Source organism: Tasmannia lanceolata, unplaced genomic scaffold (assembly GCF_043159265.1).
Source record: "Tasmannia lanceolata isolate RefF3 unplaced genomic scaffold, GAP_Taslan_0.1 ptg000019l, whole genome shotgun sequence".
Lineage (NCBI taxonomy): Eukaryota > Viridiplantae > Streptophyta > Magnoliopsida > Canellales > Winteraceae > Tasmannia > Tasmannia lanceolata.
Window position 1 is genome coordinate 10,587,529 of NW_027518696.1, and position 24,937 is coordinate 10,612,465.

The 24,937-nt window shown below is 39.6% G+C and overlaps 1 protein-coding gene across 5 annotated transcripts in view; it reads left to right on the top strand.

Moving 5' to 3' along the window:
• The window catches only part of LOC143852521 (vacuolar protein sorting-associated protein, putative (DUF1162)), a 133,999-nt gene that overhangs the window by 24,624 nt on the left and 84,438 nt on the right, over positions 1-24,937 (top strand). For all 5 annotated transcript variants that reach the window (XR_013236781.1, XM_077361923.1, XM_077361926.1 and 2 more), the window contains 4 exons: positions 5,175-5,382; positions 15,706-15,774; positions 15,899-15,978; positions 19,170-19,319. Coding sequence is in view for 4 of the 5 variants with exons in the window: in XM_077361923.1 (XP_077218038.1) it covers positions 5,175-5,382; positions 15,706-15,774; positions 15,899-15,978; positions 19,170-19,319 (507 nt within the window). In the remaining variant the exon portion in view is untranslated. The remainder of the gene's footprint in view (positions 1-5,174; positions 5,383-15,705; positions 15,775-15,898; positions 15,979-19,169; positions 19,320-24,937) is intronic.

Here is a 24,937-nt window from a genome sequence, read left to right on the forward strand (position 1 = left end):
TTCTTGGATTCGGATGTTAAACAGATCGGATGTATTCGCTTGAACCGAATATCTCATAAACGGATTTTGATAAAATCGCTTGAAACGGATTCAAATAATATTCGCTTTAAACGGATTCGGATGCGGACGGTAATCGAATTTTGAATGTCCATTTACACCCTTAGCTCTAGCCTTGGAAACCCGGGTCCGGCCGGCATTGGGGTTGTTCTTATGGGTGAAGAGGGCGTGGTGAAGTGGGCTTTCGCGGGCCCTATTAGCACTACTGACTCTAATGAAGCGGAAGTTTGAGCGGTTCATCAAGGAATCAAATTGCTACTAGGAGAAGACTTGAATCGAGTGGCAGTGGAGGGTGACTCCTTAAAGTGTGATTCGATGGTTGTCCAGCTCTCATATCAGGAAAAACTGCTTGCATCTTCTACTTTTTTTTCCACCTAATCGATGGGCTGATAGTAGGTTGCACTTTCAGCAGCATCTTTCTGGTTTCTAAATGTCTAATGGAAAAGAAACAAACAAGAACATGATCTACTTACCATTCAAAGAGGAAATTAAGCCTTCTTGACATATACTTCAATGAAAATGACTGATTTCCACAGTCGCTTCGCACGAAACAGTTTAGGGCAGCAATCTCAGCTCCTTCACTAGAATTGGTAAGAATTTGTCACCAGTTGCACATTTTTCAGGGGATTAGCGTTCAGGTGTTGAGATTCAACCTAGGAAACCGAATCTCATACATGCAGCTCCAAATATGGAGGAATTGATAAGGAGTTCCGGATCGGCGACTCTAATTTCTGTAGCTTGTGCATCATTTTTTTTCACAAAAATTCTACCACTATTAAAAGGCTAGTAGAGCACTTAAGGAACTTTATTCAGAGGAGATTAGATCAGGGACTTTCTTGTTAATATTCATCACCAAGGAAGCCGATCCACTGTATTACCCAGCTTGCAAATCAATTAAGCACAAAACAGATTCTTCATTCGATCTCCTTTTGCAAGAGCGATCCAACTTTGAAATTTTCACTGTCTCTCTCCCCAGGACTACGAAATTGAGAAATCTCGCATACCAAGGCTTTGATACCACTTGATGCAAGTGGCTGCGGAAGCGATTTTCCGGCGATCTTGTGGATCGTATTTTTGATTGCTCAGTGATGAAAGTTCTGGACAGATCTTTAAAAATTTTGTGCTTTCATCACCAATTTGATAAAGGATGTTGTAAGGGGATGCAAGATCATCAAGAACACTGAGATCTCCTTAATTCAGAAGGAAGAAATAAGTTGGAATAGAAGAAGAAGCTGAAAATCAAGCTTCAAACCTTCAATTTCCATTGAAAAATCCGTTCAAAAACCTCCTCTTTTGCAAGAGGATTTTCCCTCCAAATTCTCAATGCTGAGATTCCCTTTTCAAATTTCAATTCAAATCAAAGCCATAACAAATGAGATGGAAAATTACCTTTTATAGGCAGCTCATACATGTAAAAAGATTAACCTACCCTTACTCATGACAAAAGACCAAAAAGGATAAGTAAGACCATGGTTTTAAATTTCTGTTTCAGCCCGAAATCGGGTAATAATAAAAAGATATTATTTAATTATTCACCAAATTTCGGCCGAAATTATTGAAATTTTGGAATATTTCTATATATTTTTAAAAAAAATTTCAATTTCTCAAAATTTCGGCTGAAATCTCAGAAATTTCTGAAATTTAGAAATTTGGGCCGAAATTTGGTAAAACCCGAAATTTGGTAATCCTTGGTCTCTGATACCATGTTGAGTTGGAGATCGAAAGCAAAAAAGATGAGAGAGAGAGAGGGAAAGTGGGAGAGTTATCTACACTCTCACAAATATGATATATGTGTACAGACTACAGAGTTAGGGTTATACATGGTGAAACACGGCCAGTATACCCTCAGCCTATATATAACTCATCTAACACACTGTAACAAAATTGTGAAGCGGTGAGGATAAACTTTGAAAACTACTTCGCAATGGACGACTTCTTCTTGTTTTCCATGGGAGGGGTTCCTCATATGGTGCTTGGAGGACAATGGTTATACTCCGTATAAAATTACACCGTGAACCATCAGACATTGCAGCTGAAATTCCGGTTTAAGGGGTGTGAAGTTATCTTGTGTGGATTGAGGAAAATAAAACCCAAAATGCGATGTCCATTGTCCAAGAGAATGGAGATGATATTGGGATGAACACTTAAGACATTTATATCCCACATTGAGCATTTTGGTGCAACGACAAAATTGGTCTTCGCCCCTACCTTGGCTGAATTGCTTGAGGTCAATCAATCTTGGGAGGGTAGGACTTGTAATGTTCCCCCCCTTTTTTTGAATGGTGACTTGTAATGACCTTTTTTTTGAAGAATGCGAAATTTGGGTCATGGTTATGGGCAGTCACCCTCACGTATTTTAGAAATATACGGTGAAGGTTTTATATTCTCAAAAGGGTTTAAGTGAAGGTTGTGGGCCCCATTCGCTTGTTTATGATGGTTTGGAAATGAAGTTGGTCGACTATGAAAATTATTTGGGTTTTCTCTTTGACTTGCACACAACAGTGAGAGAGGGAGTGTGTGTTGTTCCCTTCTTCGCTTCTCTCCCCCGGTGACAAGGCCGATTCTTGCTCTGGTTGCGATTCCTTCAAGATCTGATCACTTCATCTCCAACATGGATACATTTCCTCATTTTCCATTCTCAAACTCAAGGGCAACTGTACCATAAAAAAATGGCGGCCCAGTGCACGAGGCTCCTGCCATTGCGGGGTTTGGGAAGGGCTATATGTACGCAGCCTTACCCCTGCTTTGCAGAGGATGTTTCCGTGACTCGAACCCGTGACCACCAGGTCACAATGGAGCAACCTTACGGTTGCGCCAAGGGCAACTGTACCATGCTTTCGGTTATTTTGGATTGCTTGTTGGGAATCTGTTACAAGCTATTTTCAAATCTATATTTTCTCTTTTGCAGTTCTATTGCCATATATTTGGGCCCTTTATGCCTCATTTTCAGATTTGTTATTCTGTTTTGGCTTGGAATTTATTTGTGCAAACAGTTTTTTTTTTTTCTTTTTTGAATGGTTATTTGTGCAAAACAGTTCACACTTTTGCTTCTTTGAAGTTGGGTATTCTCAGTTTGGCTTATTCCAATTCAGATTGGGTTATTACACTTTCTTTCTTTTCACAGGCCAGAAAACCCTTCGTTTTCTCAAGACAACCTTAGCCAAGTAAAATCCCAACTATATTAAAAGAAACCCTTTTATTGAAAGAAAATTATATTTTATATTAAGTTTGAAATGAAGTATATTATCTCCATTTTATTATTATTAAGTTATATCCCATCTAATAATTATATGTTTTAGACATCTCTTTAAAGGTGTTGGATACTCGGACTCTGAGTTTTAAGTGTTCAGAATGGGACACCTTTAAATAGAGTGGTACTGCCGAATGTCCGGAAACTTTGATGTTGCCATCCCAACATTTCATTCACATGTGTTCAGTAGTATTGTGTTGTGTCCAAATCTGTCAGTGTCTCCGCCGTGCCGAAACATCAGGCAGCCAAAAAGTTGGAGTGTCCAGCTAATACAATTACATCCTCTTCAATGCGACTGTTGGTAACTTTTGACGCCGGTTCAAATATGTTTTTTTTTGGGATCATCTGATCCCATAAATTTCAAAGGTTCAATAGAAAGTGGATTTTCACTCAGAAAATGTTGTATTAAAAATTATGTCTAGTCTAAATTGGTCTTTCAAATTAAAAGCAGTTGTCCCAAAGATGGAAGTTCTGTGGAAAGCATTTTTTTTGTCTTGGAAGGGGCCAAAGTCCTTCCATTGAGGAGTCTCTCTGGTGGTATCTATACCATCTAGAATCCAAGATATGCAAGTGGGGGCTATATTACTGGACTTCACTGTACAGTTTCTGATCTCATGATGATGTCTGCATTTTGGATGAGCCAGAAAGATAAATTCTCTACAATGATCTCTCTTCCCGTAGATCTTCTTGTCTTGGGGTCATATTTGTTGCTGCTAATTTTAAGACGGTCATCTTGCCCAAGGGAAAATCAAGCCGTATTTTTTGCTCTTACTATATCAAGTTTCTTGGAAGTAGTATCTGATTTGATTCATACCTTCCTCCTCGGGGAGATACATTTAGTTAATTGCGTGGAGAAGCCAATCTTTTCTCTATAAGCTTGTTCATTTTCTTGTTACCCTGAGTGGGAAGTGCTTTATCCCGAATCTGTCCAGTGGATTCTTCTGCTTCCTATGTCAGATCATGCTCCAATTCTTCTCAAAGTGAAGCAGGGTTTGAGAAGGCTTTCCTTTTAGATTCGAGTAATGTCATTGTGAAATGGTATTCTTATTCTCTCACAGGGAATCTAGAGTTAAAACTATTTCTTAAGCTTGAAATGCTTAAGGCTGTTTGCGCTAAGGGAAGAAACCCCTCACTCTTAGTTCTTTCTTACTGAAGGCCACCTCACTTCACACCATTAATCTTTGTTTCCTAACCTCTTGCTATATCCCCCCCAAAGCTCATCAAGGACCTCAAGCTTGGACAGATTGTCAACCTCTCTTCTTCACGCTTCATCCTTTACTTCCGTTCCCCCCTATGCTTCCATCAGCGACCTAAATTTGTAGGAAAGCATCTATGACTAAATAGTTCCCACTTTCCCCTTATTCGTAGGCTCCTCCCTCTCTTATCCTTTTAATTTGAACTGCCAAGGATAAATTCTTGAAAACTATGTAGGGTAATTTAAGTTCGTAATTTTTTTTTTAATAATATTATCTCTTCTTTGGTTCTTGAGTCATGAGGGCATCTTTGTCAAATACCTTAGACTAGTTTGGCTCTAAATATGCTTTTCTTTACCTTTTTTTCATCTTTCTTTACCTTTTTTGATCCAAATCAAAATAACTATGACTTTTTGTGTCCCTTCTCAATTCATTTTAAAAATGAGCTGGATGGATAGATAAAATGTACTTTCATTAAAATCTTTATTTTTTCTTTTATATATTCTCTATTTGTGCTGGGAAAAAGGAGCTATTGTGTAATTACTTCAATAATTTTTTTGTACAGGTTTACTTCAATAATTTTTATGTTGATTTTGTTGAAATTATTTAAGCGACATGCTTATTTGTGGAGCTTACAGCTCGAATTTAATTTTTCTATTTCCTAATTTTTGCAGGTCATCTACTGGAAAATTGAGAGGTGGTCAAGTTAACAAGATAGTGGAGATTTTGAATTTAAGTATATATTGTAACACTTATGAGGAAGCTTCAAATTTAATGGGCATCGACAATGTGAACAACTCCCAGTTGTATTATGGCCCAAGATTGGATTTTGATAGATACGATTACATACTGATGCCATTTGATGTAACCGTGTCTCTGATGGTATGTGAATTTGATTATTATTTCTTTTTTATTTATTGTTTCTGTTTATTTTAGGGTAGTTCCCTCATAGCGGAGATATAATTGGTAAATACTGTTGAATGTTGACAAAATTGCAACCCTTGAAAGTTTTATTAAATATTTTGACGTCAACTTTTTTTTTTTTTGGGGGGGGGGTTTAATGGACATGCATTATATCCATATTTTGTTAGTGATATGGTGTGACTACTTTAATTACTCTGCATGTTTGTAAATATGGGTAGTTTTCAGGTTTATAATTTGTTACGTATGACAGGCATAATGTTGCAAGACTCTCCGATACCAAGTCTGATGCAAGATGGGTCTATAGAAAGGACACTAGTGGTGAAAAGGATGGGTAAAAATTAGGTTTTGGTTCCTAAAATATGTTATGAGATTGGAAAAAATTATCTACTAGGTTTAGAGTGGCGTAGACATATTCCGGGAGGTTTTCGAAGGATACCAGGAAGCTTTCGTAGGATGCCGAGAGGGTGTAAAATGAGCTTTGGGACAAAACGAGAGAGATGCCGGATAGGGATAGATTTGAATGATGTTTCTATGGTTGAGAATTTTTTTTAATAGATATTTTAGGGGTTTTGTGTAGATGAGCAAAAAATAATGTAAGAGAGGTTTTTGGGTTCCCGGGAACATGATTTATGGGAAAATAAGAAATATGAAAGAGATAAATAGCAAGGTCAGAATCTCACCATCCAAAACCCAAGGCATCACACCAAGGGGTTCCTAGGCATCGCACCTTAGGGAAGATCAATGCATCACACCTTTGTTAGACATCACATCCACACGAGCAAAAAACTTCAAATCTTTTTTCATTCCACCATCATATCATAGCATCCTTAAAAATTTCCCTAAGGCTTACAATATATTAGAAGAAAGAAGAGAATTATAAAGTTCTAAAACCCTAAAGAAAACCTAATACTTTTGGACCAAAATACCCTCTTACTTGCTTCCTACTTAATAATCCCGTAATGCACATGTTGGGCCTATGTAAAACATACATAACTCAAAGAACTTGAGCTGTTTTGATGTAAAAAGATTAAAACCCTATTATAACGTAAAGGACTTAAAAGACACTTAAAAATTAAAATTTGGACCTTAGGATGGTCCTCATCACATAACTTATAATTTCTTTGTTTTATTTTGTGATCAGGAGTTGTAAGAGCTTTGACTTCATTGAAGACTTCCGATCACTGAAAGATTTTTTTTTGCCACCCAAATCTCTTGCATCTCCTGATCAATTGGCGCAAAATTCACTTCAAATCAGTCCCAAACGACTATTCACATTTAAAGGCACAAGAATGAAGTAGTTGGAAAACTTGGTCGAGGATACCTCACTAATTGTTAGAGGGCATTTATGTTATTGTGCATCGAGTCCGATCAGCCACAATAAGGGTCTGATTGGACCCTCCCAGAAAATAGCAAAGTAGGATCATTCCCCTCTATCTTCATTCCCCTTTATTTGTTACTTCTTTACAATCCCTTGGATTCTGAGCGAGATCAAAAATCAAAATAAGCTAATGCTCGTGACAAGCAAATCTTTTTTTAATAGAGACCGATTACCCAATCGGGCAGGATAAAAAATCGAATTAAGTTAATGCTTGTGACAAGCAAATCTTTTTTTAATAGAGACTGATTACCCAATCGGGCATGATTGGTGCTTAATCACTTCGTCCCCGTAACCAGGCCGCTTACCCAGCCTGGTTGCTCAACCCCAGACATGGTCATAACTGGGACTTAGAGCACGTACTTCCCTAAATGGCGTCTCTAAAGTAAATAGGGACTCATCACCTCATTTGTTCGAGGATCATGGAGCGTAGGAGTCGACCAACAACTCCTTTTCCCCTCTCTCCCCTCTCAGGAAACTCGTTTTCTTTTCTTTCGTTTATTTCTCATCTGTTGACGTATTTTAATTTTTTATTTATAATCTATTCAATTATTTATGGTATTAGAGTCAAACCTTTAAAGCAATCAAGGATTCCTCTCATTTGATTCTTGGAGATTGATCCTCTTCATTGTAGGGATATGTAAAAAAAAAATCGTGATAACTAGTAGCAGAAACTATTGATGGTTTCGAGTATTTTTTGTTCCTATTTTATGTCATCAGTGCTGATCTTTGTTGTAAAATTCGTTTCGTTTCGTCCGAAATGGACGAAACGTTTCGGCCTCGACCCGAAACCGAAACGATCGAAATTTCGTTTCGTTCCAGATTTCGGTCCATTCCGGAAATTTCGGATGAAATTTGATGGAATCCTCGATAATTGCTAGTTTTGACTTTTTCCACGCATAAATAACCGGAATGCCCTTGTAATGGCTACTTCTGTGTTTTTACCGTTTTAGCCCCAAAATGTGACCATTTATAGCTGTTGGGAAGGGTATTTAGTCACTTATACTTACACGAGCCATAAAAACTTATAAATAACCCTTTCCCCACCAACTTCTCCTCCACCTTCACATACATTTTCATTCCTTCTCTTTTCTACTTTCATTTACACTCTTTATGCCTCTCACGGCTGATGTCACTGTACTTGCGTGCCAGCGGGACCAAATTCATGTTGTCCATTACCTAGACAGTCTGGGTCCTAAGTTTGTTCATCTTCGTCAGCAAATTATCGGCTATGGCACTACTCCCTCTCTCACAGAGGTCTACTCTCGTGCCCATCAGTGTCTTTTGACTTTAACTTTCTCGGATGTCTCTGTTTCTGCCGATAGTTCTATCTTGGCTACTTATGATAGTGGTGGTCGCACTGGTTGCGGAGGTGGTTCTTTTAGCTGTGGTCGGAGCCGTGGTGGTCGCGGTGGTGCCCGTGTTAGTGGGGGCCGTGATCGCCCTTATTGTTCACACTGTCAGTGAGAGGGCCACCATCTTGACACTTGTTTTTAGCTGCATCCAGAGCTTTGTAAGTCCCGCTCGGCCCATCTTTCTATTGTTATTTCTCTAGCTCCTCCCCCTGCTATTGAGCCAGTGAGGTCCAGTGATTCTTTCAGAGTCTCCAGGGCTGACTTTGAGGAGCTTCAGCATCATCGCTTGGGTCCCATCCTACTGCAGGCTTTGTACAACCAGGGAGCGCGCACACTACCCTTCTCTCTAGCTCTGGTTCCTAGATTATTGATTCGGGGGCTTCAAACCACATGACTCGTTACTCTTCTCAGCTTAGTTCTTTGACTTCTTTCTGTCCATTTCATTCTACTTCTCAGTCCATTACTCTTGCTGATGGTACCACTACTCCTATCTCTGGTATTGGTAGTATCTCTCCTCACCCTGGCCTTCCGCTTTCTTCAGTCTTTCTGTGTTCCTAAGTTTCTTTTTAGTTTACTTTCTGTTAGCCAGCTTACTAAGACTATAAATTGCTTCGTATCATTTTATCAATCTTATTGTCTCTTTCAGGATCTCTCGATTGGGAGGATGATTGGCTTGGGACGTGAGGTAGATGGGCTCTGTCGTTTGGAGTGTCGCTCGGTTCCTACTACCTTGCATGGTTTTGTCGACACATATCAGTGGCACTGTCGTCTAGGCCACCCTTCTCTTCAGCGACTTCAGTAGATGCCTTTGGTTTCTGGATCTGTTTCTTCTTTTCAGTCAAGGTTTTAAATTTCGGTTTCGGTGTTGGTTTCGGCGGCTGAAATTTCGGGCGAAATCATGTAAAAATATGATTATGATTTCGTTTATTTTTTTAATTTCGACCGAAATGTCTAAAATTTCGGTGTCAATTTCGGCGATTTCAGTTGAAATTTCGGTGAAAATTTCATAAATTTCAGTGGAAATTATAACATTTCGGTGTACATTTTTAAAATTTCAGTGGAAATTTTGTAAAAAAGTCAAAAAAATGAAATTTCACCGGGCCTTCTTCGTTCCCCGAATCAGTTAGTCAGTCATTCAGTGAATAGTCCCGCCAGTATGTAGAAGAGTTCGTCCCCGCAGTGGAATAGTAGTCCACAAGCTTTGTTGGTCACCGGAGGGTAAAATTTTGGCAAAATCTTGTAAAGAAATGTCTTCATGTGAATTTCGTTTCGGTTTGTGCCGAAACCGAAATATTTCAGCCGAAACGTGGCTGAAATGAAATGTTTCTGCCGAAATTTAAAACAATGTCCAAAAGAAGGGGCAGATAAAGAAGAAATTGCAATTGTTCAAGCTAACTCTGCTATCAACCAGTAACTTACTAACTTGATCAATTTTTTTTAATGGCAGAGGATTGTAATAAAAGAAATAAAAGCACGAGACCAAGTTGGTCCTGATAAAAGATATCAAGGACATACAAATGGAGGAAATAGAACTACACCCAGAGAAAAGCGAAGCGCCCTGAGCAAAGGGACTTGGGGAGGGAGAAAATCATTGAGCACTAGCACCTCTCTATTCACCCCATCCCTAGCTATCCGATCGGCTTCACCATTTACAGACTTCCGGGTACATTGATAACGAATGTTAGCACCCCGAGTAAGATTGAGGATCTCATAGAAAAAGCGGGGCAAATCAAGGAAACGAATGGGACCCTCTGAACCACTTCATTACATTCAAAGCGTCCCCTTCCACCACGACGTTAGATTAGCAGGCTCGATCAAGAAGTTTGATACCTTGATGAACCACACGCACCTCCGCCTCGCTAGAATCGGATACGCCTATGGGGCCCAAGAAAGACCAGTGAACCTACCCCTCCTCATCCCTAAGCAAACCGAACCCTCCTCACCTCTAAGCAGACTCCTATCCCTACCGGCCAGGGTTCCCCTTACTACACCCGTCAAAGTTAAGCTTTACTTGCCCAGGTAAAGGCGGATTCCATTCCTGTATAAGTAGTCTTCTAACATCGGAACTGGAGCATACCTCCCTCGAACCGTGCCATAGATCAAGGGAAGACACGAACTTGAAAGACTGGATAACCTTAACCCATGATATAGTGAGGGCGATAACTTTTAGAAACACAAAAGAGGAGCTCTTCACTGAGCCTTTAAATACTCTTGTGTTTCTTTCTTTCCAGATACCCCGTAGCAATGCCACAGAGAAACATTCCACGAGATCTTGCATTTCTTCTTCCAGGGTCCATGGACGATCCATCTAATAGGTCAATGAGCTTTTCAGGGAAGGCCCAGGATATACCAAACCTTCCCAATAACTTACTCCATAGCTCTCTTTCCAACTTACAATGGATAAATATGTGGTCCACTGATTCCCCGGCTTCTAAACAAAGAGGGCAATGGTCCACAATGAGCATATGACGACGCCGCAATAGGTGCACTGTCTGAATCCGATATAAGAGAGCAGTCCAACTAAAAGCACGAACTCTAGGGGGCCTAGATCTCCCACAATAGTAACTTGACAGCTATTGTGGCTTGTGGGGCCTTAAATTTGTTGTTGGATGCTTTTGCTGGGAGCTGATTGTTACTCTGGAAGTGACTGCAATACCTGTGTGGCCGAGCATTTAAGTGCCAGCAATACTTGCGTTTCTACCCAAGTGCTGTAGTCATTTGGTTGCAGTATTCAAGCAGTGAGGGCATGCTGTAGGGGGGTCCCAGCTAGTGCAGCCTCTTGTGGCTTCACTTGTATTTGTATGGGGTGACATCTTATTCCAGCCCACGTACGCACACTCGTTTTTATTAATAAACGACAATCCAAAACTAAGCAAAAGTGCACTGGATTAAACCAGATGTATTTTTGCTAAGAAGCCTTCTGCCTTACAACCTTTGGAAGAGAAAAAAATGGAGGAAGAGGTGACAATTTCATGTTTGGCAAACTAGTCAAGAACTAGATTTATCCCTCCCTCCAAACAACAAACAATAGAAAATAACACAAAAGCATGTAAGTTCAGCCGGGCGAGTCATGTGAACTCGGGAAACACCATCGTGTGTCCTTTCCTGCCCGAGTAGTTAATCGAGTCTCGAGTCAATTTCAGGTAGTCCATTCAGATGTATGGGGGCCCTCTAGGGTCGCGTCTTCAACTGGTTATAAGTACTTTATTATTTTTATAGATGATTATTCGTGTATGACATGGTTGTTTTTACTTAGAGGCCGTTCTGAGGTTTTTTCTGCTTTTTGAGCCTTTCATGCTGAAATTCAAACACAATATATTTGCACTCTCAAATGTTTTCGCACATAATCCTAGGGAATATTTTTCAGGTTCGAATGGGTTTTAGGATTATCTCTCTACTCATGGCATCCTACATCAGTCCTCTTATCCCTACACCTCTCAGCAGAATGGTGTGGCTGAGTGGAAACTCCGATACTTACTTGAGATGGCTTGCACCTTACTCTTTCAAATGCGAGTACCAAATCCTTCTGGAGTGATGCTGTCCTTACTGCTTGCTTTCTTGCTAACCATCTTCCTTCAACGATTCTTCATGGTGACTCACCCTACGGGTTTCTCCACTCTTAGCTAGTTCCTTTTCCTCTCACGCCTAGGGTGTTTGCGTGTGTTTGCTTTGTTCACATGCTCGGCCCGAGTCATGATAAGTTAGACCCTAGGTTGGAGCGATGTGTCTTTCTGGGCTATTCTCATACCGGGAAAGGTTATCGTTGCTACAATCCTTGTCTCCGCCATGGTTTTAAATTTCGACCGAAATCCGAAATTTGGGACCGAAACGACATTGGACCGAAACCGAAATTTTCGAAATGTACCAAATTTCGGCGAAATAATAGATAAATTAATATTACTTTAATCGTTTACCAAATTTTGAACGAAATTTCAGTAATTTCAGTTGAAATTCCGGTAATTTCAGTTGAAATTCCGGTAATTTCGGTAAAAAAAAAACGGTATTTCGAGGGCTTTTACCCAATTTCGACCGAAATTTCGTGAATACGGCCGAAATTTCGGTTTCGGGAAGGACCGTAATTTCACCAGAAACCGAAATTTAAAACCTTGATCTTTGCCGATGGTTTGTCTCTGCTGATGTGACTTTTGAGTCCGAGCTCTGCTTTCCATAGGTTCTTGCACCCCCGAGTCCTGCTTCTGACTCATAGATTCCTCTCCCTCTCCCGGACCCTGTTGTGCATTCGTCACCATGTTCATCAGTGGATGTACCTACATCGGCCTCTGCCCCTGTCTCAGTTTCTCTACCTTCAAGGTTTCCTGCTCCTATGAAGTGCTACCAACGACGTCGATGGGCAAATCATCCACCACCTTTCCCAGCCTTATCTTCTCAGTCAGATATCCAGAGTTCTCCCTCTCAGGTATCATCTCTTCCTTCACTTATGGTACCCTTCTGATTCCTCTACAGCTTCCCGCACTCGCTCTCACTCTACTGCTCATCCCATTTCTCACTTTGTTTCATATGATAATCTCGCCCCTGCTTTCGAGGTTTTGTGTCTTCCTTGTCCTCTGTTTCTCTACCGTAGTGTGTGGCTGAAGCTCTCTCTCATCCAGGCTGGCCTGCTGCCATTGATCTAGAGATGGATGCACTTCATACTAATCAGACTTGGGATTTAATTCCTCTTCCTTCTGGTGCTTGCCTTGTTGGATGTCAATGCGTGTTCTGCCTTGTTGGATGTCGATGGGTGTTCTCTGTTAAGTATCAGCCAGATGGGACTGTTGAGGGTTTGAAAGCACGCCTTGTCGCCAAAGGGTATACTTAGGCCTTTGTCGTTGATTACATTGAGACATTCTCACCTGTTGCGAAGATTTCTTCTGTTCGAGTGTTACTTTCTCTGGCAGTAAATCATGCTTGGCCTCTTTATCAGCTCGATGTGAAGAATGCCTCTCCTTGGCGACATCACTGAGGAGGTTTTACATGGAGCAACCTCCTAGGTATGATGCTCAGGGGGAGATGGCCGCCTCTGTCTGTCGCCTGAGAAAGTCTCTTTATGGTTTAAAACAATCTCCAAGAGCATGGTTTGGAAGATTCAGTGAAGCAGTCATGCGTTAAACAACGTGTTGTTGACCGTTCAGTTTTCAATCATCAGTCTGCAGATGGTTGTATATTTTTGATAGTGTATGTGGACGATATTATTATCACCAGCAGTAATTCAGGGGGTATACAGAAATTGAAGACATTCTTGTAGAAAGAATTCTCTACTAAGGATCTGGGTCGCCTAAGGTATTTTCTTGAATTAGAGGTGGCACGTTTTCTTGAGGCCTTTCTCTATCACAGAATAAGTATGTGTTGGATTTATTAGAAGAGACAGGAAATCTTGGACTGATACCTGCAACCGCACCCATGGATCCTAATGTGAATCTTATTCTTGAAGATGGGGGCCTGTTGGATGACCTTGACAAATATAAGAGATTGGTTGTTGTTCCCTCTTCCCCTTCTAGGTTGTATTTTGATGACAAGACTGCCATACATATTGCTACCGATCCGGTTTTCCATGAACGAACGAAGCACATTGAGCTGGGTTGCCTTTTTATTCATCAGATAATCCAGAGAGGAGAGATGTCCACAGTCTTCACTCGATCCGTAGATCAGTTGGCCGATATGTTTACAAAGCCTTTAAGCAAAGCTAAGTTGAGTGATATTTGTAACAAGCTTGGAATGTATGATATATACTTTCCAGCTTGAGGGGGAGTGTTAGAATATGTAGAATGCGTAAGGGCATAACTGTCTTTCTACTATCCTCTTGTTATTATAAATACATGTGTAAGGGAGATACATCCTTAACTTACACAAACCTTAGCTTTTCACTATTTCTCCTTTTTATGACGCATTTCTATTTGTTTCCTTTTTGCCTTATGCAGTAGTTATTTTGTGGGGCTTTATTTGGTTGGGGTTTATTTTCATGGGGTTTTAATTGTTTTCCACTTGTGTCGTTTTAAGTATTTAGGTGCATTCCTTTGGCAAACCTTGTTCCCTAATTCCTTTATATTCCCTTTCTTCGTTTGTTTTTCCCATTCCCTTTCCCCTTAAGTTTTCAATTCTTTTGTTATTCTCCATCCACTGCTATCCATTATTGTTAGTTATTTTCAAATCTTGATTGCTTGAATTCATATCTTGATTCTTGCCTTCTTGGTTCTTGATCTTGATTTCTCGACTCTGAATCTGTCATATAGTTATGTTTCTTGAATTCAAAACAATTTTCTTAGATGTGAAATATGACATTCACACCCAAGATTCTTCTCATAAGGTTCTTTATTCATCACCTTTGAGTTTTCTTTCATCACTTTATTTTTTGACTTTTTAGGTTTCATTGTGATACTAGGTTGATATGCTATGGAATTGATGCACGATGTGCCCCATGTCTTTCTCAGACCACAAATAAGAGGATACTCTACATAAACTGTGTGGTTGAAGCGCTATCCAGTGTTGATAACCTTTTGTATTTAATAGTGGCGTGGATGGAAGTTTTCCAAGTTGTATTTTGTAATAGGAGTCATGCATAGTGTTTTTTTTTTTTTCGCCCTTTCTCATTGCAGCATGCATTTTATTTTAGTAGAGCATATGAACTTGGTTAATGATAGTGTCATCTAGAAAATTATATTTCCTTTATCCGTCAGAAAACCCTTCTTATATTCTGCTTGTTATAATGTCCATTGAATCTTATTGAGCCATGTTTGCCACCATTATTTAACTTTGTTCACTTTCTGCACCATTTCAGATCTGAATTTCAATCTTTAATACTAGTTGTAATACATGATGTGGGTAAAGACTGGCTCAGATTCTGCTGATTTTAAAGTATGATAAGTCAAACATCACGTTGAACTGTGCCTCATTTGTAGGACACATGAGCTTATGAGTTACTTCTGTGTATCTCTTTCCTATTTGACTGAAGACTTGTTTGCCATGTCCATGCCTATAAGTAGATATGACTGCACTCTATCTTATTCATCCACACACTCATTTTTAATAGTTTTGGTTGTATTAACATATATGTATGAGCATGTGTATTTATGGGCCGCCTCATTTTTAGGACACACGTGCTTATGAATTACTTTCTGTTTTTCTCTTTACTATTTGACTGAAGACTTGTTTGCCATGTCCATGCCTAGAACTAGAAGTAGATATACCTGGACTCTATCTCATTCATCCACACACCCAGTTTTAATAGTGTTGGTTGTATTAACATATATGTATGAGCAATTGAGCATGTATATTTATGGGGTTAGTTATTTTAAATATTTTTTTCTTTTGTTGTGGCTATGGCCATTTTAGTGCTTTTAATTTTAATCTTCATTCCAACTTATATATTTCTGTGGCTTGGTGGTCTCTCTCTTCATTATTGTGAATGATCACTTGCCTAAATGCATAGCTCATGTTTACTTTATGAACCTTTTGTTTCGTTTGTTAAATTTATTGAATGTAATACATTTTATTAGTTTGATGAACCACATATTTCGTGTTGTTTACATGGAGGAAATTTGTTCTCCCATGCAGGTAAACAAATCTGGAAAGCTTGAGAATGGGGTTCCACAATATGCTGTTAGTGCTGAGCTAACGGAGTTGGTATGTTCCCTTGCGATCCATATGCAAATTTTTAATGTTTTATCAATTTCCAGTTGAATTTCTTTTGGCTTGCTGTACTTCTTAACCTAAAGAACATCTTGTTTTGAACTTTGGATTTCATTAGGTTGTATTATTGAATGAGATTCAGTTGCAACAGATACTGCTTCTTTCAGACTACTTATGCACTTGTGTTCTCAGGGAAAAGTAAGTTAACAAGAAGTTTTCTTATCGAAGTTTATTTCCCCACATTTGGGAAGAGTTCTATTTTATTCCTTTCTGCCGCCTGCTTATGTGTAGTTGTGCGAGTGGCTATGTCCTGTAAATTTGATGTATTCATCAGATTTTGTACATAGGTTATGGTGTCTGTATTGATAAAATTGGGCATGATATCTCATAATCTTGGGCTTGATATCTAATAATCTTGCAATTTAACTACCAACGCCTATCTTACCAATGTTTGTCAACTCTTGATTTACTGATTCTTTTGCATTATCTCCAACATTCTGATCGATTGCCCCAGGCTGAATAATGATGGTTGAACTTGCTTTTCAGAGATTTTCTGAGGCCTTAATGAATTTGAAATTTCATTTAGGCATGCCTCAAATATGATATTCTCAGACCTTTCAAGCCCATAGTGCTACTCTATCACTTTTATTTGAATGGTATCTTTAGTCTAGCACGTTTTGAGAATAGTAGTGAGAATGCCACACGATTTAAAAAAAGAAAAAAGAAAAAAGAAAAAAGAAAATAAGTGAGAATGCCATATGACAAGGTGAAATTGTTCTTATTATTTGCATAATGTATCCTCGTCTCATTTTTCAAGTCAAATTGATGTTTTATAGAGCTTGTCTGATGGTAATTATAACCCATATATTAGATGTATGAATTTCTATCTTATTTTATCCGTTTTCTCATGTTTTATTTAATCATTTTTTTAGAGCTTGATCTTATTATTTGCATAACATATCCTCATCTCATTTTTCAAGTCAAATTGATATTATTTGAAAAACTTTCATTTTATCATAGCAGCATTCTAGTTTTTATATTGTGAAGGGCCTTCCTTTCCCTAGTGATGTCAAATCTCTCTTTGTATGTAAAAATCATTTCATATATGCTAGAGGGATTAAGTATTTCCATAATTTCTTCCCGATATTACGTAGTCATTGTGTCCCAGTTATTGTTAGCGACGAAATCGAACTCCCCTACAAAGACATCCTTGACTACTCCAAATTCTGCATCTTCATATGCACGTCCAACACTCTCAAAGAAGGGTTCCTCATAAATCTGATCAGAAGTATTGGAAGGGAGGAATGGACCCAAAAGTGGGAAAGGCTGAAGGAAGTTGAGAATGACTTCGAATATCAATATCCATCCCTAAAAAGGCGATGCAGTTCAGATGATTTGGCAGGCAGTGGCTCGTAAGGTATTTGCAGTTCAATTAAAGGTACATAAGTCCAGGCAATTTGCTTGGTCTGATATTGGGAATCAAAGGCAATTGACAACAGTTCTAGATTAGGAGAAGACTGCCGCTCAATCACAAACAAATCTACACCTATTAGCTTCCTTATGATGAGAGTAATCCTCCGGAAGTGATACATAAATTTTGTTGAGCGGTTTGGGAGTAATTAAGAAAACGAGATTTCTTAAAAAGGTGTCCCTAGAACCTTGAATCTTTTCAAAATCAAGCAATAGGTCTTTTCCTCATCCCACTTAACCTATGCTTTAGTGTTTAGATTAGGTTTAATTAAAAATAAATGGATTTGAAATTCACAGTTCCTTAGGCTAACACTTTGCTTGCGAGGCATACGGCATGAGGCGTGCACCTCAGCGCGCTTCAATGTACCTCTAGCTTTGAGGTGTATGCCTTATTGGCCACACATTCTTTACCATGTGGCCTCAATGCATACTCCTTGAATGCCCCTGAAAACATTTGCATATGATGTAGGCATTATTGCATGGCGGAATTTGAAAATTCCATTTTACTAAAAATGTATTGCACTGTTGAATTAATTTGTTAGTTTTCATACCACTTGTTCTATGGATTCTGAACCGAACTTTAGCAATTATACACTCAACCAGTGTTTTAAAATGCGGATTCGGGTCAAAACACAGCCGGAGAACATCCTAGTCAACTTGGGTCAAAGGAGTTTTTATTGACTTTGTAAGGCAAAACGTGGAATGCGGCCAAGGTAAAAATGAGTCTACTCGGGGGACTCCACGATGACGCAGGGAGTTTTGAAACTATTCTCTCGGCAATCCCACACACTTCCCATACATCTCTGCTCGTTCTTCACTCAGGTTGGATATGTGCGTTGACTGTGAAAGTGGCTTCTTCTGTTTGTCTAAAGTTGGTGTTTGCAGTACAACTGCACCTTTTGAGTTCATAAAATGTGGTTCGGATTTTGAACATATTATATCTGTATTTGTATTTCTACTTCAGAACTTATCGCTTCCTGATATCTTGGAAATTTTCAATTGATGATTCGGAATTTCACTTCTCCCGGTCTTTTTTTAGAAAGAATGCAGGTTGTGGCCTTAGACCATGGAAGAAACTAAACATGCACTCCTGACCTCAGTATTTTTATCTTTATTGCTTGTTTCATGATCTGGTTCATTACACAGTTAAGTTTCCCGTCAAAGACCAATTCTGTATTCGACATCCTTGTGTAAAGCAGCAGATATTTGTGTCTCCTTTTGCTGGATCTTTTATTTAGAATGGTGTTCCCACCCTCTACCATGCGATCTATAGTCTCTCCAGACTTTGAAATGGTTTATTTTTTATCATTGGATTTGATCTTAGCACTGATTTTATGCTTTGTTTGACAATTAAATCTATGATTGTTATAAATAGGGCTTGCAATAGCAGGGTCCTGGCAACAAAACTTTAGCTTGTTTTGTCCTGGGGACAAAACTTTAGCTTCTTTTGTTCTTCCACAGTGGCACTACTCTGTTCATGATTTTATGAATGCGTGACTATGAACTTATTGAAGCCCACTCATCGACCTTCTTGCAATGCAAAAATTATGGATGGGGAAGTAACATTCTATGTCACGAGGCTTTTCTGTTTTCCAAGTTGTGAAAGATTTTGTTAATTATCCCCCTTCTGCCAATGAGAGTCATAGATTTTGGACTGCTTGCCATCATATTCTGCTGACAAACTTTTGTGTAATGCGTTTCTAATTATTCTACCATTATTTTTCTGTTTTCTGAGATCTATCATTCTCTGGGTTTAAACCAATTCAATGTGCACCTTCTTTTCTTGTTTCTTTCTTTTATGTTTTACAACTGGTGGTTCCAATTATGACAGAGAGAACATCAACTATTACTTGCAAGAACAGACTACATCGCAAACCATAGGTACTATTAGATCTGCTACATTCACCTTGATGTTACAGGTATGGTCGATATTGGCCATGGCATAATCCTTTATCAAGGAAGCTTGATGGTTGGCAAAAAATGTGGTGGCACTATGCACAAGAATCCATCTTATCAGAAGTTCGCAGGAAATTAAGGAAGACTTCTTGGAGCAACCTTGGTAAACGAATGTAAGTTTTACTGATCCACCTTTTTTTCTCTCTTATGTAATATAATCAATTACTTGCTTTCATGCATATGGAAGATATTAGTTTATCGCAGTCCGTGCTTCAGTCCTTTTTGGGTTTGGCTGAACAAATCATTTGCCAGAATTGTTTTCAAACATGTCTTTTCTTTTTTTCTTTTACTCTAAGAGGTAAACCAGTTGGTAATTGGGTTGAATAAGCAAGCATTTTTTTTATATACCTTTGTAACTGGATTTATAAGAGTGGGACGGCGTGTCTTTTTATTTCAATCATCTCGGATCAAGATCTTTGAGACCTTGTTCAATCTCTCAACAGCCAGTTCCTCTGAGGCGCCTCTTCCACCCTCTAGTGCCGCTCCTGCCCCTGTTGATGATTCCTTTACCATCTCTAGGGCAGATTATGAGGAGTTACAGCGCCTTCGTTAGAATACTCGCACTCCCACTGCAGGCTTTGCTCAGCCAGGTAGTTCACCCACGACTTTACTCTCTAGCTTCGGTTTCTGGATTATTGACTCGGGAGCCTCCAAACTACAACGCCTTCTTCAGAATATTTGCACTCCCACTCATCTCAGCTCTCCTCTTTTCGATCTTTTTCATCTGACTATCAGACCATTACTCTAGCTGATTGGCCCACTACTTCCATCACTGGTATTAGTACCGTATGTCCCTCTCCTACTATCTGATTATCTTCTGTACTCTGTACTCCGTGTTCCTAAATCTCCTTTTAGTTTACTTTCCGTTAGTCAACTAACGAAAAATCTTCAGTGCTCCATCTTATTTTACCCTTCTTATTGTTTGTTTCAGGATCTTTCGATTGGGAAGACGATTGGATCGGGACGCGAGGTTGATGGCCTTTATCATCTTGATTGCAGACCTACTACTGTTTTGCATAGCTCTGTTGACGCCTTTCAGTGGCACTGTTGTCTTGGCCACCCATCCCGTCAGCTGCTCCAACAGACGTCCTTAGTTCTTGCTTCTGTTTCATCATTCCAGTGCGAGTCTTGTGAACTCGGGAAGCACCACAAGGTGTCCTTTCCTTCCCGAGTCATTAGTCGAGTTGATAGTCATTTTCATTTAGTTCATTCAGATGTATGGGGACTTTCTAGGGTCGCGTCAAATAATGGATTCAAGTATTTCATAGTATTTATCGATGATTATTCACATATGACATGTGTATATTTGCTGAAGGACCGTTCTCTGGTCTTCTCTGCTTTTCAAACTTTTCATGCTGAAATAAAGAATTATTTTAATTTCAGTATTAAATGTCTTCATACTGATAATGCTCGGGAGTTTTTCTCGGGTACTCATGGCTTTGAGGATTATCTTTCATCTCATGGGATCCTTCACCAATCCTCTTGTTCCTACACGTCTCAGCAGAACGGTGTGGCCGAGAGGAAATGCGGTATTTACTCGAGGTTATCTACACCATACTATTTCAGATGCGTGTACCTAAGTACTTTTGGGGTGAGGCGATTTGACTTCCTACTTCCTTGCGAATCGCCATCCGTCGTCTGTTCTTTGTGGTACTTCTCCATTTTAGGTCTTATACCCTTAGTAGGATCCTTTTCCGCTCACACCTCGTGTCTTTGGGTGTGTCCAGTGGCGGAACTAGGATTTATACATAAGGGGGGCAAAATAAGATAATATATTTAATCCAACCCGACCTGACCCAAGATAGTTTCTCGGGTAGGATAGGGTTCTAGAAAACCTGACCCGCCCGACCCGAGTTGCAACCCTAACATTAACATCCCCTTAAAATTAGTAGTGAAAAAGCAATTTTTTCCTTTCTTTTTTCCTGCCTATCAATTATCTCAATTATCTGCCCAAAAAACATATTATAAAATGGAAAACAAAGGTTGTACTCTAACCACCGTGGATTTTGTGGTCCAAAGTCCAAACGAAAAAAAAACAGAGTTTTTTGGATTCTTCAAGTTTTAGGAGTAAAAATGCTATTGCTTATTAATCTAAAGTGCAAAAGAATGCTAATTTAAAGGGCAAAAGAAAGCTAAGTATACTAGAAAAAGAAGAAGAAAACCAAAAGAAATAAGTACTTGTGACTGTGAGGCTGTGATAGAGACATAGAGTCTTCTTCTTCTTCTTCACGGGGCGGCAACGAAGACACGACGGGACGACGAGCTGCTTCTTTCCTTCTTTGTCTTCACAGGCCACGGGCACAGCGAGGCATTTTCAAGTTTAGCCCTTTAGGGTTGTTCTCCTTTTGGTCGAGAGTGAGACAGAGATGAGTTTAGGGTTTTTAAGTGGTCGAATGTATTTTTAATATTTTCACCCCCCTGTATTACTTTGGACAGCCCTTTTAACTTAAATAGTTAACCTATTCAAGTGGGCCCATAAGGAATTTTTCCCCAACTCAGGGGGGCAGCTGCCCCCCTTATCGTACACGTAGATCCGCCCCTGGGTGTGTCTGTTTTGTTCATCATGGAGGTCCTGGTAGGGACAAACTTGATCCTAGGTCGTAACGTTATGTCTTTCTTGGTTACTCTCGAACTTAGAAAGGCTATCGTTGTTACAGTCCCCTTCTTCATCGGTGGTTTGTGTCGGCCGATGTTATATTTTTTGAGTCTGAGCCCTTCTTTCTCCTCCATCTCCTCCTAGTTCTACTCTTCTGAAACCCGGGGTTTCCATATCCCTTCCTGTGATTCCTGACTCGGTTCCGGTACAGGTTCCTCCACCATCTGAACCACCTTCTCAGCCTCTTGCTGTTCAAGGTGACTCATCTTTCGCACCATAAAAAGCACTATCAGAGGCTTCAGCGCAAAGATGGGCCTCCACCTACTCAACTCGAGACATCGTCTTCGCATGTCGAGATCCCAGTACTCTCTACCCAGGTATCTTCTTTACCCACCTCTGTAGTTGCTTTTGACTCACCTATTGCCTCTCGTACTCGTTCCCACTCTACTGCACGTCCTATTTCTAACTTTGTCGCCTATGATCGTCCGACTCCCACTTTCAGAAGTTTTGTTTCCTCCTTGTCCTTTGTTGTGTTACCACATTCTTTTCAGGAGGCTCTCGCTCACCTAGGATGGCGTGCTGCCATGGATCTTGAGATAAGTGCTCTACATTCGAACCAGACATGGGATCTGGTTCCTGTTCCCTCTGGTGCTAGACCGGTTGGTTGTCGATGGGTATTCTCTATTAAGTATTTACCTGATGGAACGGTTGAGAGATTGTTGGCACGCCTAGTTGCTAAAGGATATACTCAAACCTTTGGGGTCGATTACAATGAGACCTTCTCTCCGGTTGCCAAGATCCCTTCAATGTGTGTTCTCTTTTCCCTTGTAGTTAATAGTGGTTGGGATCTTCATCAGTTAGATTTCAAGAATGCGTTTTTACATGGCGACCTCCATAAGGTTTATATGGAGCAAGTCTCCAGGGTATGTTGCTCAGGGGGAGATGTCCTCCTCTGTCTGTCGTTTGAGCAAATCTCTGTATGGTTTGAAGCAATCTCCACGAGCATGGTTTTGGAGTTTCAGTGAGGCCATTATGCGTTTTGGCTTGAGACAGTGTGCGGTAGATTACTCGGTTTTCATTCATCAGTCCTCAGCAGGTTGCATTCTATTGATTGTGTATGTTGACTACGTCATCATTACACGTAGTAATTTAGGGGGAATACCGAAGCTGAAGACCCTCTTACAAAAAGAGTTTGCTACAAAGGACTTGGGACGCCTCAGATATTTTCTTGGGATAGAGGTGGTATATTCCTATCGTGGCTTGTCTGTATCACAGAGGAAGTATGTTTGGACCTGTTGGAAGAGACAGGGAAATCTTGGAGTAAAACCTGTATCTGTGCCTATGGATCCTAATGTAAAGCTATTTCCAGAAGAAGGGGACCTGTTGGAAGACCCTGACAGGTATATATGACTGGTGGGTAAGCTCATATACCTTACAGTCACTCGGCCTGATATATCTTATGTTGCAGGGGTAGTCAACCAGTATATGAGCTCCCCACGTACCTCACACTAGAGCGTAGTGGTTCAGATCCTTAAATACATGAAGGGTGCACCTGGAAAGGGCCTATTATTCAAGAGACATGGTCATATGCGAATTGAGGGATTCTCTGATGCTGATTGGGCCGGGTCTCCTGTAGACAGGAGATCAACTACCGGGTATTGTACCATTGTAGGAGGTAACCTGGTATTATGGGAGAGCAAAAAGCGGGACGTCATTCCAAAATCAAGTGCTGAGGCAGAATACAGAGTGGTGGCACACACGAGTACAGAGATCGTCTGATTGAGATCACTTTAGTCTGAGATCGGGATCATATCTTCTTCGCCTTCACAGTTGTATTGTGACAACAAGGTTGCCATCTACATTGCAACAAATCCAGTCTTCCATGAGCGCACCAAGCACATTGAAGTCGATTATCACTTCATTTGTCAGAGGATTCAGAAGGGAGAGATATATACTGTATTCACTCGTTTTGTAGATCAGTTGGCTGATATGTTCACAAAGTCATTAAATAAAGCAAAGTTGAGTGCTATTTGTAACAAGCTAGGAGTGTATGACGTATACATTCCAGCTTGAGGGGGAGTGTTAGAATAAGTATTGTTTATAGGGTCATTATGGTCATTGTATGTCTTTATCTTATTATATAAATACTTTAGTGAGAGGGAGTCATGCCCTAACTCACTATTCTCCTTTTCCTCTCTCTCTCTCTCTCGTAACAATTGGGATACTAATCCTCAAAGCTACAATATAAAGGTCTAAAGAGATGACATTTTTCCTACAAGGCAGCCAAGAGGTTGGTATTATGTAACTGGGTTGAGTTGATAGGTTCTGTAAACCTCTGTCAATTCAAGTAAAAGATCTGCACACTTTATTCCTTAGTCAAGTTAGTGCTTTTAAACGCTGCTAAATATATTGGTGGATATCTATTAATATAGAAAACACTGCACTTTCAGTATGCATGGATGAAAATATTCTAGCAATTAACACTCAGTGGGGATAACGATCTATGTTTTATCACATTTCTCACTAGTGCTACTGTTCCATATTTATCAATTTATCATCTTATCTTTTCGTCTGTTCTACAATTATTTTGTTTGTATTGTACTCTTGATTTTATACCTTATTATTGCTCACTATGTATACGGATGTGTAAATAAATGCATGCATACATACCTACTCGTACATGTATATGTATATATAATATAAAGTGTTAGGTAAGGATACTTGTCTCAAATTGGGCAATTTTTTGGCCACAAATTAATATTACAATGTATATTTTACTAAAAATTATGTGTAATATATTGAAGTTTTGCTATGTAAAATATATTCCTTTTAATTTTGCTGTAGTGGTTCAGCTTTGGAGATGTAGATGTAGGTGTCCTGTTGTCTGTCTCCAAAATGTGATTTTAATGAATTGCACTACTATTGTGGCTTTTGATCAGGTTGTATGTCTTGAAAATGACGGTCAAAGCTCGAAAAGATTATTTTTGATTTCGGTTGTTACCGGAATGAAATCCAGTTGGTTTCAGAAATAGAAATAAAACCTTGCCCAGCGAGGGGGGGGGGGGCGGGGTTTCATTTTCCAGGAACTAGGATTTTTTATGAGCTGTGTTAGACTTTTATAAGGAGGGAGTTTTG